This window comes from Athene noctua, chromosome 5 (assembly GCF_965140245.1).
Source record: "Athene noctua chromosome 5, bAthNoc1.hap1.1, whole genome shotgun sequence".
NCBI lineage: Eukaryota > Metazoa > Chordata > Aves > Strigiformes > Strigidae > Athene > Athene noctua.
Genome location: NC_134041.1, coordinates 62,006,339 through 62,023,685, shown reverse-complemented (window position 1 = coordinate 62,023,685; position 17,347 = coordinate 62,006,339). Strand labels below are relative to the sequence as shown.

The 17,347-nt window shown below is 41.7% G+C and overlaps 1 protein-coding gene across 7 annotated transcripts in view; it reads left to right on the top strand.

Moving 5' to 3' along the window:
- Positions 1-17,347, top strand: part of FGFR2 (fibroblast growth factor receptor 2) — an 87,151-nt gene that overhangs the window by 41,492 nt on the left and 28,312 nt on the right. For 3 of the 7 annotated variants that reach the window (XM_074907865.1, XM_074907868.1, XM_074907862.1), the window contains 2 exons: positions 12,358-12,548; positions 13,397-13,544. In XM_074907865.1, coding sequence (XP_074763966.1) covers positions 12,358-12,548; positions 13,397-13,544 — 339 coding nt within the window. Of the gene's footprint in view, positions 1-12,357; positions 12,549-13,396; positions 13,545-15,168; positions 15,314-17,347 lie in introns of all 7 variants that reach the window. The other 4 variants (XM_074907869.1, XM_074907866.1, XM_074907863.1 and 1 more) reach the window with 2 other exon arrangements.

Sequence of the window (17,347 nt, the reverse complement as noted above, 5' to 3'; positions counted from 1 at the left end):
TATTTTTAGGATTCAGGTTACATATGAAAAAGGAACTAACACCAACTAAATACATGCCTTGGACATTGCATCACTAATGTCTGGCAGGAGTTAAGTGTAGGTATTACAACCAAGCCTAAACTTGCATTTCTGGCAGATGTGCTTGTAGTTGTTGACTCGCTCTTTACGTGGACAAGCTTTGGCTTGACATCTTCACCCAAGTGCTTGCGGCATGGGACATGATGAGACAGGGGCTGGAAGCATGAAGGAATCCACGCTGATGCTTGCCCTCAGGTATTTGGTTAGGTCGAGAGGGAAGAAGGTTTTTTTTTTAATGTACTGATAAGCCTGAGCTTGGACTTTACACCTGGCACTGGGTTTTGGCAAGGTGTGTGCATCTGAGAAGAAATTACGTAAATTGTTTAGTGCTGGAGGCTGTGCAGTTCACTCCTGAAAACAAAGACCACAGTGTGATGGTTCAGCTAAGGGAAAATGAAAGCTTATGGGTTTTTTTTTCTTAATAAGGTAAAAATATTCAAACCCCCTGGTTCTATAACACTAAAGCTTCTGATTTCATTAGAGTAGTCTGGCTAAATTACATTTTATGGACAAATACTAGTGTCATTACTTCATCTGCTGGGTGAACAGTGAATTTGTCATGTTTGGAATGCTTTCCTGCAGAGTCTGCTGGGGGAGGACTGGTCTCCCTGTCCCACTTTCTGTCTTATTACAGCCCCAAGGCAGGTATTTCTCTCTCTTTTGATGAATGATGAACAGGATATTGTTTCAGCTCTGTTATTATCATTTTTAATCATGCTTTCTAATTTGTGCAGTATCCTACTCATGGAAATGCAAGTAGGAATCTGCAGGAGCTGTCTGAAGATGCTAACAAGACTGTTGCCTTGTTAAATGTGCAACTGGCGTGTGTCAAAAGCCACGTCTGTACCTAATAAGAGGGGCTTTTTGACCTAATCCAGGCTTTTCCACCAATTTTGTTACTGAAAAAAATGGCAGTGTAATTGGCAGTAAATTGATAAAGTTACTCTTAAAAATAAAAAAGCAAAAGCTTAAGTTATCACAGTATAGAAAAGTCATAAATGAACTGCGATATAGACTGGATGAATGGACCATATTAAAGGCAAACAGAAGGTTATTAACCATGTCTGTCTTATTGATGAGGAGTTTGCACCTGCATTTCTTCCTGTTATCCCCAAGCATGAAAGGAAACGTGGAGGTGGGACAACCCTGTGGCTACAGTCAGATAGCTGCCCATGGTGAGTGAGATGTATCCTAACTGGGACCACCACACTGGTGGTTTTGGGGTTTAAACTAGGTTTCGAAGAGATGTAGCAGAGGTGGAAGTGGATAGAGATGGCACTCGGTGGTAGGCATCAGGGGTTGTGCATGACTGCAATGAGCTGAGGCTCTGGGGGACAGGACTGAGAGGATACCAGAGTGAAAGGGTGTGGGGAGTCTTCCTGAGGTTTGTGATGCAGGAGAGAAGAAAACTTTGAGGGATGGTATTGGGTTGAGATAGGGAAGAGGGTGAGAGATCTGGCAGTGTGAAAGTGTGGAGAGCTCAGTAAACTAAGGTGAAATTCTGTGTCTATTAAAGACAAAAAAAAAAAAAAAAAGAAAAAGTTTGCACTTACAACCTTCATGTTGGTATCCTCTCCTCTGACTGCTCTGCAAACCACTTGAAATCCAGAGGTCGCTGTGTTTTACAGGTTTTCAGGATTTTAAGTCATTAGGTCACTTTTGGATTACTGCCGTTCCCATGGTGCAGCTTCAACAGCAGTTGTTCCATTTAAACATAAAAAGCCGCATTAAAAATCATAGTTTGTTAAGAACTTTTGAATGTTGAACTGCTCTGTAAACATGAAATATTAAGTTTATTTTTTCAGGTTGCTCTTTAAAAGGTTGCATGAATACGTTGAAATTTTTGACTGTTTATGAAAGAAGAACACTGATACTGTCAGAACCTGAGCGGAAGGAAGAACTCACCATGACAGCGTGTTAGTTGGAATAGAGTTAGTCTTTACCATTTTTACAAGATGCTTGTGAAAGTGTAAAATGAGATATATATTTAGAGATCTTTAATCAGTCACAAATTAGGTAATCAAAACAGTTGCTGTTAAGTTGTTAATGTATTTTGTATTTACAAGTGACTGTACATACATGCATTGGTTAGGGTTTATATCTGCAGCGTTGTTTCTGCTGTTAGGCTGGGTTATATGCATTAGAGAGCAATGTAATTTCGACAATTGGTTTCAGACGTACATTTGCTTTGATATCTGTGCTAATGTGCTGTCTAGTGTTTGTGAAACCCACCTATGTCTACATTTGAATGAATATTCCAACAAATTATTTCTACCTCCTCCTCGACTCCTCAGTGAAATTTTGTCAGAAAGCAGTTCTGTCACCTGCTGCTCAGCCAGAGGCTGGCGATGGTGCTCTTGGTTTCGTAGGAAGCTGGCTGTTTGGAGGGTATGCTGAAAGGCAGGAAGATGTGGGTGCAGAAGAGAAAGTAGAAAGTAACAGAGAAAGACTTTCTTGTTTTGGATCACAGTTTGTGTCCAGGCATGGCCAGCCTAAGGGCTTGCTATGAATGCTGGTGCATGTTGTAAACTTTACCTGGATTTACCTGAATGACTAGAAATATATTGGCAAATGTGTATAATCAGGGTCTTCCCAAGAGCAGTCATCTTCATCTGGTCCAACGTTTAGAGCAGGTTATGCATTCTGTGCTGCAGAGGTGAGTGTGATCCTGATGGAGGGGCATCTCCCCTCCTGACATAGGACCACAGGAAGGCAAACTTCATCACCAGGGAAGGCAAGCCCAGAGGCTGAGTGAGGTCCAACATAGACATTTCTTGAAGCTGGGCCAGGATGGTCCAGCACATGAAACTCAGGGCACTGGAGCTTCTCTCCTGCCCTGGGAGCCTGTGCACCGGGTGTGCTGGGTCAGCTGGCCGGTCGGCCGTGTCTAGGGGGGAGGCAGGGAGCTGGGGGAGGGAGAATACCGCAGTCCTCTTGATAAATTCACACCTGCCTTGCTCAATAGAGCGAGTGTGCTGTGTAAGAGGAGGGGGGAGGAGTGTAGAAATATAAGAGGGCTTTTAAAGGTTTACATAATCTTTTCCATTTTACTTTAAAGGCAGCGCTGTTTTCAGGAAAGGAAATTTGGAGGATGAAAAATATGCAGTCGGGTCACAATAACAACAGCAATAGTAACTCTCACTGTGTGCTTTATGGCATTACTGGGTGCGCTGGTGAGTTAAACCCACTGCAGCTGGGAGAGGACATCATCTCTGTGGGAGAGATGCTGTTTGCCAGGCATATGGTAAACCTTTGGCAGAGCCTACTGGAGAGCCCAGTCCAGTGATGCTGGACCCCAGCATTGTCTCTGGTTGTTATAAAGCAGCTGAGTGCTGGGAGCTGTGCACAGCACAAAGGATGATAAATCTGTGTGTAAAAATTAACGCAGTCTCTGGAAAAGGCCAGAACAATAAAATTTTACCACTCGTCTGCGAGAAGTCACAAGTTATTTTTCATATTCTCTTGTAGCCTTTTTCTTTTAGGGTACACTGAAAAGAATTTCAATGAAAATTTCAGCTCTTCATTGTTCTGTTTCCCTTATTTGTTCATACTAAAATAAGGCCTTTCTCCTCTTGGTTCAGACATGTACGAAGCTTTTGCTTATGCATGCACTGTGTGAGGGATGCTGCAAGTGAGCTCCAAGATTAATGTTGTACAACTCTTGTTGCTGTGACTTTTTCTGCTCCACAGGGCTGATGAAACCCATGCTGTGTCAGCCTGACAATAGGGCTTTGCTTTAAGGACAAACTGGTCTTAAAACCGCTTTAGAAGAAGAGTGTTCACATTGCCTGCCTTAGCCCGGACTTGCTGGATGCTCCTGTCTTTTTTAACCCTCTCATATATGTGTGATTTGAAAGGATAGCTTTTAACTAGTCCCGATTGTGATTTTTTTTTTTTTTTTTCCCCCCTACTGTTTTCACTGACACCAACAGGCTTTGTATCAAGCCAAATAAGTAATTTTGCTTGCTTTCTTTTCCTCGGCTTGCTGCCATATGAGAAAGAGGTGTGTGCAGATGAACTTATGCTGTAAAGATGTTATGCAAAGATGGATTTTAGCTCGAATGCTCACAGGACAGCAAGCTGAAGCTATGCTGTAGAGCTATCCAAAGAGACAGATGGGATAACATCAGTGGGAGCTTTGCCTGCTGGAGAAACAGTGCCATTACTTTAAATCAGAGGTGAAGGTGGTGAAGCCAAGGACAAAGAGTTTGAATAAACTTGATTAGTTTCTGTAAAGATTTAAAAAAGGCACTGCAATTTACTCATCTGGCCTTGGTAAGTAGGAGGGCTTGGGTGCCTCAGGGGAGTTAAATGGGGTGGCAAAGGCTTTGGTATGGGTGGCAAATGGGGCTGCTTCTGGTGTCTGTGATAGAATTTTAACTTGTAGAACTAAAATTCTTTAATAGCCAGTGCTCAGATGTTTAATTTAATGAGAAACGGTTCAGTGACAGCAGGGTATGGAGTGTTGTTGTCTCACTTGATGCTGACTGCAGATACTGGTCCAAAACCCAAAGCAGAGATGGACGTGTGGGCCCAGTAGTTAGTAATGATGAAGTGTGTGGCACAGCAGCAGAAAGAAATACCTGAAGTTTATATAAATGTCTTCTAAATTTAAGTACATAGGGAGTTCCAAAAGCGATTATGGAGGTTAGCCCCTCACTCCCAGCTGCATGAGCAGATCCCTGTGCTGCTCCTGGCCTCGCCAGGTTCAGCTGTGGGGGCCAGGAGCTCCAGCTGCTGCGATACCCCTTTGAGCTCTTCTTCAAGTAGTGGCGGGCCAGTAGGAAAGGCTATACATGGGGAGTCCTGCTGTAGAGAAACACTGAATGGTATGAACGTTTGTTGGCTAATGCCTATTGATAAAAAAATACCAAAATTTGTAAGGCATGATTTCATCAGCACTGCTAATGCTGCTCTGATCCATAAGCTGTTCCGCTAGTCTGCTTTAAGGGCTCCTTTATCTCTTAATGTTTAATGGCAGTGACCTGTTATTCCTTGTAGCCTTAAGACATCTTCTGATTTTGCAGAGTTTGGGAAGAGGGCATTGTCCTTAACTTGCTGCGAATGCTACCTTGGCATGTATAAATTACCTAGGAAGTGATGATTTGAGGGGGGTGTGTATGTACATATAAATGGAACATGACAGTACAGCAGCACTTCTGAACTGGCCATAAACAACGTGCAGTGCTTCATATTATGCAGAAAAGAAACCAAACTGACATGCAGCTGGTAGAGGCTGCTCAGCTCCTGGCTCTCGTGTATCTATAGTGTATGACGTTAATTAGTAGAGGCGTTTTGCGTGCACCTGCTCGGTTGTTTCTCATCTTCTGGAAGAGCAGCCAGCACTCAACCTTACTCCTCCATATCATGGAGCAGAGTGGAGTTAGCAATGTTTTTCGTCCAGCATTTCATAGAGCACAGCCCCCCATAAGCAACTGCTTATTGCTGGAGAAAGGAAGCGAAGGTTTGGCTTGGCCCAAGTGTAGAAAGCTACCTTGAAGGAGGAAATTCCTGTGGGGACTCCGACATCTGTTTGGTTAGACCCCTCCTATGCCACTTCACCTAGGCCTATGGAGAGCAAGTGTCGTTTCAAATCGGGTCCTTTGTATGAACTTGGATAATGCTGGATTTATAGAGAAATCTGAGTTGTAATTCCTCATGCCTTGGCTGCTCCTGGAACTCTCCTCACAAGAGCTCTCTAATTCAGAGAGCAATAATTAATCCAGCCTTTGAGTGCTTGTGAACTGAAGCCGGATTTGCTGCTCATGTAGGTGAGATCTTTCGTGAAGGACAGTGATCCTTGTGTCTCTCCTTGCAAACTTGTTCCTTCGGTGTCAGCTAGGGCAGGATAGAAGCTTGAAAGGTCTTCCCTCACTGAACGGTGAGGGATTGATAAACATTTAATCGTTCTTTTAATGGTTGATATTTAGCCCAAATAGGGACTGATAGCCTGTGGTTGGCTCAGTGGCTTTAGTAAATGCCTTCACCTAGTGGTAGGTGTCTGCACCACCGAAAAACATAATCAGAGCCAACAATAATAGTACATATGTGTACAGTCTCAACAGGGATGTCAAAAATTGAGCATAGAGACAGAATGGCTTGCACAGATAGAGAGTGCTGTTCCCTCAAACTGTGGCTGAAATATTCATTACTGCCACTTCTGAGAAGAAACAATAATTCACCTTTGTGGTGGCATGGGGTGCACTGGCCCTGTGGGGTGCTGGAGCTATACCTGAGAGTTTCACCTTCCGATCAACTCCAGGCAGTGGTTAAGTCACCTGAGAAATTACCATTTAACTGCATTTTCTGCTGGAGCAGTTTTGGTAATTCTGCAGGTATGGTTTGGAAGAGGGCACAAGGAGGGGGCTCTGGGTGTCCCAGACATGGGTGACGCTGCCTGCTTCCCACTCCAGAAGGCTTGTCCATGGGCCACTTGGTGGCACGAGGGATGCGTCAGGTGGATACGCATCTGTCTGTGCAGTGTCTGCCTGGGGAATCCCCCACATGTGATGTGTTGCTGGATGGGAGAGGACACGTGCAGTTAATCTGGGGATGGAACCGTGTAGCAACATGTTCCTCCATCAGCAGTGCCTCAGCGGCCTTCTGGGACCTCCCGTGTTAGGTACATGGCTCAGTGGAAATAGTGGGAGAGTGCTGCGTACCAGGTGAAAATGAAACACAGAGGAGAAAGGCTGTGATTTTGTTGTTGTTGTTGTGTGGGTTTTTTTATTTGTTTTTTTGTTTGTTTGTTTTGTTAAGGCTGAAGAGTCAATCTTGCAAGTTTAGGATGCCAGGTCAAAGCCAAGAGAAGATGCTGTGATTACAGTCTGGCCTAAAACACTGTAGAATGCTTTTGAGACTCATAATTTACAGGATAATTAGCATTTTTCCAAAGCAACAGATGTTGCACTGTCAGATGGAAGGTGCTTGGGAATGGGTAGAGTTTTTGCTGAACAGAGTCTAGACTGCTGCTGAAGACTTCCCAAGCTTGGAGTCTGGCAAAATAAGCAGCTAGAGCTGAACGTGCTGTGCCTACCAGGGCAAGTGAAGAAGAGGGCACGGCGAGTCTGTGTTTTCAGTTAAGCTGAGAGACAGCTGGAACTGTTTCATTATTTATTCAGTGATGACTGAATACACAGAACCTCTACCAGAGGCTATCGATCCGGAACGGTTACTGGTGCTCTGAGACACATCATTTGAGGGAGCCCTCTGTAGCTTCACAGTGGCAGCTGTCAAGACAACTCCTTAGGAGTCAGTAACATTTCAAAACTTGTATTAAAGACTCTGATAAATGTGTCTAATTGAAAATTATGGAAAAGAGTTAGATAACTTTTTTTCTCCTTCTCTGCTCCCCCCCTTTACTGAGGATCTCTCCATTATCCCCAGAACTCATGTTTAGTCTTGCATTTGCTATTCAGCTTTTATTTTCCTAGCCTACACTTGAATCACAAATTTGCAAGGAAAGGAAACAAGCACATTCAAAAGGAGAAAATAAGAGTAGTTTTTCATTTTTTTTTTTTTTTTTAAATGAATTGGATGCCCTATCCAAAGCCCATTGAATTCCATGTGAGTTTTTCCCCTGACTTCAATGGGCTTTGGTTCTGGCTTTTAGCTCCCATGAAAGGTCCTGAACTGTCTGTGCTAGGGTGACAAGGAGGCTCGGATAGACAATTATCAGAGCTCTTCTTAGCCCCTGACGCAGCCAGGTTGCTAAGGAGATTTGGCCTCAGGATGGGTCCCAGAGCTCACCCCTTCCGGGGTTATTGTCTTCTCTCCCTGCCAAGGCACTCCAGTAGTGGCAGAGCCACTCTTTCAGTCACAACATGCTCTACTTCAGCCCCTGGCAGCAGCAAATCCTGCCCTACATCTTCCCTCCACTGGCATGCTTGGTGAGCAGCCTCTCTTCCAGCAGTTTTTTCATTCTTGCACCTCCTGCACTAGGACTGGAGTGGTGGGATTGCATCTTCTGGTCTCTGTTGGCTGTGAAACATAGGGTTTTGGCCCCTGTCGCCCCACCTCCATACCCCAGCATCTTCACCTCATACGTTTGCATCGTGGCTTTCCTGTCTGTCTCCTCTCTGAATTCCCTCTGAGTTGGTGGCAGCTGGTCAGCAAAAAAAATTGGAGGAGGTGAAGTCAAGGATGGGAGGGAAAATGAGGCCTTTTTGTAGGAATCACCTGTTGTGGGCCTGCCTTAAACTTCTTAAAGTGCCAGTTCTCAGGACTCCTTGTGAAGTGTGTGGGCTCTGGTAGTCATTTCCAGGATAATTCTTCAGTCACTTGTCCCTCCATCATCTGTGGCAGGATGGACTCTCACCCATCTCCAGGTGTTCCACAGGGCTGGGAGCTTCCTGGGAACCTTCCATTGCACCAGTTGTTCGGAAACTTGGAATTTCCCAGCTTTTCTGGATTCTTTGCAGCTTTCTCTCTTGGAGGAAGGGATTCTGAAGTTTTAACATTAACAGGCTAAATGACAGTTTCTTCTAAGCCGTTGGGCAGGTCTCTTTGTCAGTCGTCTTTTCAGATAGTGAGTCTATTTGACTATAGATAAGCAAACAGAATTGCTCAAGCTATTCTGAGCAGAAATACTTAATCCCTGGGCACTTTTATGGTGGTGTAAAATTTAGATGCTTGTAGCCTTGAACATCATATTCCTCACCTGAACAATCATTTTCGCTCTGCCTTCTGTAGATAAGTGACTCCTCAAATGGGGATGATGATGGTTTTGTATCTAAACTGCAAGTTGGAGAAAGCAAGCTGGTGTCTGCCCCTTAAAGTGGGATCCGGTATTAAGCATTCTTTTTCTTTAAAAAGTATTACAAAGTTAGACGTCGGGAAGAGCTAGAATAAAAATGAAATGTAACATATGGAGATTGATATGTAATTATCACTTTGGCTCATTTACTTTCAGATCAATACACAGAAAAGATCTTTCAGTTGAAAATATTTTTAAACATCCATTACATTTGCTTTTAAACATCTATTACATTTCAGTTAAATCAGAAAGGTCTGTTTGAGACAGCAGGGCATATCTATGAAAAACCTTGTAGATATGTATGTAGTTCACCAAGTAATATTTATGGTAATAAAATTAGTATCTACTACTTTTTATGGGCCTTATGATGTACTGCTTAGCATGCTTGAAGACAGCTAATCTGTGGCAAGGTGTTGCCTTTTTTTGAAATGCTGGCAGTGAGCGAAATACTGAAATTGCTTTGGTCAGTTAGCAAAGATCTATTTCTTGATGTCCTGCTTCAAGTCAATATTAATGATCAAGGGGAATATTGAAATCAGTTGGGCTACAGAGCTGTGAGATTGCTTGTCAACTTGTTTTATATGAAAATATTGAGTTAAATGAGAGATGTATATGGCTACTATAGCAGTGATCCTCATTATTAGGTTATATAAGGCCAATGATAAAATAAGTTTCACTAGCCTTTAACACCTTTTTAAAGGCAACTGACTCTTTTGCTAGTCTTTAGTAAAAAAGAACAGACCATTTCCATCTAATATTAGTGTAGCCAGTTGTTTGAGTGATGATGTCTACGTACAAATGTACAGCTTGTATTTTAAATGCCCAATAGTAATGTGAGATTTATGAATATGGTTTTGACAGTACCTGCACTTGAACAGGGTCCTTAGATGTGTGTGGTTTGCAGAGAAACAGGAAAGATGGGATAACATCCTGATACCACTATTTCCCAGAAATGATACTGTACAGAATTATACTTGTTCATTTGTAATTTCTCCATATTTAGTTATTTTCCCCAGTACTGAGTGTCTTTTTTGTGGTCCTTGGACTCCAGGTTTGTCATGAAACCCTGCTGAATTTGCAACATGAAGGTTATGTTATTCTGTGCTGTTTGCCTGTGTGGGCATAGGAATACTCCCTCCTGCTGAAGAGGGGGAGTGCACGAACACTAATCATTGCTCCATATGCTGGGGGGCAACTAAAGTTTCTTTTTAACATATTTACCCTTAGAGAAGAAATTTCACAAATGGCTATACATATGCACCTATACATATGCATGGACTTTATTTAATTTTTTAAAAGGAATTTGGGACCAAGAATGTGAGAACTTTGCCTTCTTTGCTTTGCTGCCTCATTTTTGGTAGAGGAAATGTTTGACAGTCATCAATAAAAGATTAAATCATTGATGGCTATCAGGATAAACTAAACACATTTCGTGTGTTGATGCTGGCATAGTAGGAACTTTTCCAAGATGTTTCAGGCCTCATTCTCTGGTTTGTTTAAGGGCAGAGAATAAGGTCACAAAGGAAATCAAACCCTGATGTGGAGAAATGAAACATGAGGCCTACTGACTTCTAAAAAACATTTTAAATAACATTCTCTAAGGTTTCATTTTATACTGAAGGCAGCTGTAATAAGTTTTGGAAGATGGTGTAAGGTTTCTATTAAAGAGAGATTTTTTTGCTTGCTGTTTTTGTACCCAAATGAAGGAGCGAGGGAGATGGAATTAGAGCTTACATAGTATAAGGTGAGAAACTAAAAGTTCTCTCCAGAACTGTAAAGTAGTAATTTATATGTTCTACTGTAATTTACAAATTAAAAAATACTAAACTGTTCCTAGATCTTTGAAAGTGACACACATAGCCATGGAATAATTTAATAACTGCAGCACAAATGCACTTTTGCCACAAGTAAAATAAGACTTCTGCTTTGTAGTATGCTGCCAGCATAGCCTCAGTGAGTAAATTCCCAGTAGATGTTTGCTGCATGCCAAATATATTGGACGGTATAAAAGATCCCATTGTTCCATGGGCATCATTATTTGCTATTATGCTCACAATGTTTGCTTGTGAAAGAGTTTATTGGAAACTAGTATGTTTAAGAAGGAACACTTGATTTGAAATTCAGTTGATTTGGCTCTCAATGTCAAAGCTTTTACAGTGTACAGCCTCTAAAAATAAATATTTTGGTCTGCTGTTTTTTACTTATCTTCCAAAGTATTCTTGGAGCAGGGGAGAATGGATGGCTTGGGCTGGGGATGGGCAGTGGGTGTTTCACTTCTAGTTCATAGTTTGAAAGTATATGTAGGTCAGTATTAACTTTACATTCTTATAAAAAGAAATGAACAGAATTAAGTTTGTGTGAAGAAGGTGGTGAGTTCCCAGCTAGGCTGATGAAACTGTGGCTCTCCAAAGGTTTTCTGGAGAGGGTGGCAGTGTCCGTCTCGCTCACTGGATAATAAAAAAATTTGGTAACCAGGACTGTCATTTAGAAGACTTTCTCTTACGTGATATTTGAATGAAAAGTTTTTCTGTTTTGCCTGTTGTCCGGGCAAAAAAAGGCTTTGGTGACCCTGGAGGCTGGGGAGCTGGCTTGTGCCCTGCCCACCACCCAGAAGACTTTAGCAGCTTTTAAATCAGGTTTAGTGAGGGTGGTGGAACGCTGCCTCGCTGTCACAGCTGAAGGCAAGGCTTCCGTGGGTGCTCTGCCCAAAGACTCTGTATCTCGCATCCACGACATTGGACTGGGAGCACTGGCTGCAGTGGCTCTCTGGACACCCAGATGATACAGGGTGCACTTGGTCTATTCAGTGCTGTAAGCTTGACCAAGGCCATTTGATAGATGCTTAAGCAAGTCCATAGATTAAAAGCTCACGTTAAATACATGGCAGTTTTCCAGAGAACTCTGTGTTTCCCTACGTCCTGCTCGGAATAAGAGCAAACTGGTATTTCTGCTGCTGTGTCTGGGTAAAGCAGACAGCAGCTATCCTGGTAGTGCTGGTTGGAGTGCTTTGAAAAGTTGAGCTGTCTGGTATGTGTGTCCTGCATGAGGAGTTTCAGCGCTGAGGCTTCTGCTGCTAGTTTTGAGAAATTCCCTCTGGTTTATTTTAATATGTTAATCAGTTTTTAAAATTAACCAGTAATCTTAATTTGTGGAGGTTTAGTCCAATGAGAATGTTTTAAAACTCGGAGGTACTTATTACAATAGCTCCAACAAAAAGAACATGTTTTACGTAATTCTTACTGAGTTGAACTATGAAAAATGCTTAAAGTTTTTACGCATGGTTTCTCCCCTCCCCCCAAATAGCTATTCTTTATATTACAAGTGTAGTGCTCAAGTCATCTCCTTTGAACTGTAGTTTTTGTTATACGTTTTGGCTGCAGTGTTATTTCGGAGGAGTCAGCCAACAGGCTTACAGGGCTTTTTGGCTCGAGTTCACTTACAGTTTTCTTGGCAGCTCCGCTTATTTATGCGTCTTTATTTCTCTCTCTCTTGCTCCTTCTCGCTCCCCTTCCCCACCCGAACAGAGCGATCACCCCACAGGCCCATCCTCCAAGCTGGCCTTCCAGCAAATGCCTCTGCAGTCGTCGGAGGTGATGTTGAGTTTGTCTGCAAAGTCTACAGTGATGCTCAACCTCATATTCAGTGGATAAAACATGTAGAGAAGAATGGCAGTAAATACGGACCAGATGGACTGCCATATCTTCAGGTTTTAAAGGTGAGGCTTTACAGATGCCGGCAATGGTGATGACTTCTTTAAAGCATTGAATTTATTTGATGTAAATCCAAAAATTTTGAGATCTGAACTTCTTTTGAAAATAGAAGTGTTTACGTTACAAATGAAATAATGAGTTAGATAAACATTTGATTGTCTAAATGCTAATTGTGCAGCCTATAGATGCTGGTTTGTTCTTTTTTACTTCTGTGAAGTCCTTAATCTCTGAATGTTACAGGCATGACTTATTTAGAAAAAAATGAAAACCCTCTTAAAGAACATCATTGACATTTATGTATGGGTAGAACGCTTCCAAAGCATACCCGGGACAATCTACTCCATTTCTTTCACGTTTCTTCAGCCTCTGTATTTCAAAATAACGTGACACCTGCTGCCAAAAGCTTGGCAGGATTGGGTTTTCTGGATTCTGAGCCTGCAGAGATGTCCGTTTTCCGCTGGCGTATTGGTGCTGTCATTCCTGCAGGCGTTTTGGACAAGCCTGACCAAGGAAGGCCCAAAGTTTTCTGAGCTGGGTGGCATTGCCAAAACTCAGCACATTGGCAGGCAGGACAGCCAGCTCTATACCATCTTGTTCCACGCAGCCCAGGTGCTTTTTCCCCCCATGCTGCTGTTTTCTAACTCCTCGTGTGATATTTCACATTTAAAAAAACCCAAAACACCAAAACACCCAAACAACAACAAAAATGCCAAACCCTCAATGTTTTGACGCTGATACCTGTATGAAGTGGAAGGCGTATTCTTATGACGTGTTGGTGGTGGGACCATAGACAGATTGGTGACCGTTTTGGGCAGCAGTGACGTTGTTCTCCTGTGTTATTGGTCTATTCTAGCATTCGGGGATAAATAGTTCCAATGCTGAAGTGCTGACACTGTACAATGTGACAGAGGCGGACGCTGGAGAATATATTTGTAAGGTCTCCAATTATATAGGGGAGGCCAACCAGTCTGCCTGGCTCTCTGTTCTGCCAAGTATACAAGGTAACAATGTTTTTTAAAGCAAGCTGGATGTAGAAGCTGGAAAAAATGGTGCTTTGGGAGACTGCAGGCAGCTTGTAGGATAACTCTTTGGCCTTGTGGTCTATGTGTAATCCTCCTTCGGTGATGCAACTGGTATTACACCAGCAGCCATGGAAAAATTCCCACAATATTCTGTGTGTACCATAAACACTGGTTTCTGATGCTGATCTTTATTCTCTCTTGGTGTTTGGTGTCTTTGTTTCTGTGTGTTTACATCCAGTTTTGTTGCTAATTCTGCATACTTTGCAGTTCACGTACAGGGTGCTTGAATAATATAATTAGTGTATATTTATATATACACATGTGTGTGTATATATATGAAAAGTTCACATAATTACCCACTGAAGCATAAGTCAGGTCAGTTTAGTCACTTATAAATTCCCATGTCACCTTGGACCGTGCAAGGAGGGAGTGTTTCCCAGTTGTTACTCACCCGTTATTACCCAGTTAACAACCCATCAATAGCAATAAAGACTGGCAACAATGCAGCTGCAACTCACACTAAATTTACTTTAAAATGGTCTGGTAAAAACGTGCTTATTCCCTCATCATGTATTTCAAAGTGAACTTTTTGAATGGAACAGAGGCTAAAAGCAGCAAACAGTAATTTCTCTAAATCTCCATCATAGAGACCTTGACACTCATGCCCTGCTGCACCCATCTTGGGACAGCTGGAAAGTTCCACGACCAAGATTCACTCTGTCTGTATGAGTTTGGATAATCACTGATAACACTGGTTGGTTTGGTGCATAATGACTTGTCAAACCAGAGATTTAGAGATTTTCTCCTCTGGAAGGAGTCCTGAAAAAAAAGAAACCTTACAGATTTTTTTTTTTTTTTCAGTCTCTTAAATTTAGAAAAATATATTTTATGTCTACCTCCTGGTTCTTGAACCTTTGGGGCCCAGTTTTTCTCCACATCTGAGAGCCACAACTGATCTTTTTTTGAACAAGAGCTGAGATACACACTGCTTCTAAGCAAACCACCAAATATTACCGGGCTTCAGATGAAAATGAGATTTGGCAACACAGCCTGACATACAATATTTAAGTGTAGTGCAGTGGATGATGCAAGGACCATAACACTGCTTAAGACAGCTACTAAGTTGTGTCTTCTGGACCAGAATTCCCCTCCCCTACCTTTTTAAAAATTTTTCTTAAAATCCTTTCAGATTATATTTTTGTAGTAAATTCTTTCCTCTGAAACAGGTGACTACATGTGAAGGATCCCACATTCTGTCCTACTTTGTTTTCTCTTTGTTTTTCTTTCAACTTTCTTTTATTATAAAAGAGGAAGGAAAAAAAAAAAAAAAGCTTTGTGGGGTAATTTTTCCATGTCATTTGATTGCATGCATGTTTAGGTGGTGAGTTTAGGTCTGGTGAAGGGTGTTGATTACTTTCTGAGGTGAGCTGGGACCTGTTGGTAAACGCCTTTTGGATGAGGGATTGTGGATGGGGAAGGAGCTTTGCATCTCTACACCTCTGCCTTTACAAAGTGCAAAGCCCTGTGGCTCCATCTCCCTATCCACAAGAATTCTCTCAATGTCTAGCTTTTTCTCTTGCTTCCCTCTTTTGTTTTTTTTTAGGCTGCCGGTGTTAACACCACGGACAAAGAAATTGAGGTTCTCTATATACGGAATGTAACTTTTGAGGATGCTGGGGAGTATACATGCTTGGCGGGTAATTCTATTGGGATATCCTTTCACACTGCATGGTTGACAGTTCTGCCAGGTATACACTGCTCTCCTTCTGTGGTTTTTCCTCTTTTTTTTTTTCCCCCTTGTTGATTGCTGCAGAATTAGCACAGCTTCTGTCTCAGAAAAAGAACTTTTACAATGATTTTTTTTTTTAAAAACACAGTTATCTCAAGCCAGCGAATTATTTCATCACATATTTGCAACTCCAAAAAAACTAACAACAACTAAAAAAGGGGTGGTGGTGGGGGAATGGCTATTGCACTTAATTGAAATATTTTTTACATCTGTTAATTGTTCATCAGAAATGCTAAGGAATTGCATTTCCTTAGCACTTCAGTGAGATAACTGAAAACCAGCACATTAATCATTGTAAACTTTTTCAAGAGGAGGAAATACAAAGTTTCTTATGAAGCTTTGGGACTAATTTGGCCACGGTCATATACTGGTTCATTAAAATACCTGAGTTACTCAGTGTGATTAAATTCATTTTTACCTATCCTCCAAATCTCTTACGGAAAATTCTAATTTTAATGCCAATAGATGGTGTACAGAAGCAGTGCCTTCCATATCTTGGGAATCGGCTCCGTGCATCTTTAAACATTGCATGCTCTGAGAAAAAAAGTAGTCATTTGCTTTTACTGCAAAGCATGTCTTGCTGTTCTGGGGTTGATGATGTTTCTGTCCTTAAAAGAAACAAACATCAATGTGCTTTATTGCCTGAAAATTGTTATCAGCTGTTAGAAGATGTAACTGTAGTTGGTTTTGACACTAGTCAAATTTTCTCATTTATAACTGTTGGCAGCTGCCTTAGGAGTTCCTTTGAAAAAACATAAACCACCTGAGGTTTGCTGGGTCATCTTGTGCTTACCATTTATTAATTGTTAATCCTAAATAAAGGTACAAAACCTGCATGTGCATATTGCTGAGGTTCATATTATGGGAGTGAAACGTTCCCACTTTCTGCAGATAATTTCTTACCCTTTATTAAAATATATTGAACAAGGCAGCTTTATTACATCGCACTCTTATGTGAACACCGAGCCTGCATGGTCTGTCACCAAGCCGGCAAAGCAGTACTTGTGTAGAGCTTGCTTCTGCTAGCAGTGTTTGCATTTTGCAAGTGCTTGAACAGCATTTTTTTTTTTTTTTTAAAACCGATTTTCTTGAATGAAATATTTTTATAAGCCTGGAATGAGGCACAAGAAAATTTCAGCTTGAACGTGCATTGCTTGCAGAGTGACCACTGATTGCTGTGGAATGCTGTTTATCCAGGGGTTGAATCCCAGATAAGGGATTAGGGACAGTGTTTGCACATATAACTGTCTTGAAGATAATTTCAAAATGGTTTCAATCAGAGTAACAGCTATGTGAAACCACTCCCACTAAAATCTAATCTCATAGACTAGTAACCACTGATGAGGTTACTTGAAATAGGCGGTTCTCACCAAAGAGGACTCATTAATTAACATATTGCTAGCAATTCAGTTTTTGCTTCTGTTACGCTTTTTAACTGGACACTGGGCTCTTAAAGGACCTCAGGGGCGTTAGGCACCCAGCATGAACCACAAGAAGTTAAGCAGCTGGGCAGCCCGGTCCTTGAAACGCTCTTGAAACCCCTAACGTGAGTTTAGAAACAGGATGAAGGACCAATTAATTCTGCCTTCTCTCTGTATTTTGAGATCCCAGTGAAAATTTTGAGTAAACAGGCAATGCAGACTCAAGCCCGAATGTCTATTTGTGAATTTTGACACTTTTCTTTTGGGCTAGCCAATTCAATCTTTTCTCTTTAGATGTGTCTTTATGTGGTTAAAAAGAATTACAGTGCTTTTGAAGTTTGACTTGAGCAAGAAAATGAACCCAAGCCTAGTTTGAACACCAGGTTTTTTTCTTTTCCACTAAAATTATGCTCAATCATGCAATATGTCTCAATGTATATCTATCTACCTATCTAGGCAGACACGTGTGTATATCTATACATGTATACATATATGCACAAGCTCACAGTGGCTAACTGAGAAGTCAAAAGCAGTGTTCTAGAAAGAGAAATTACTTTCAGATTGCAAGAAGG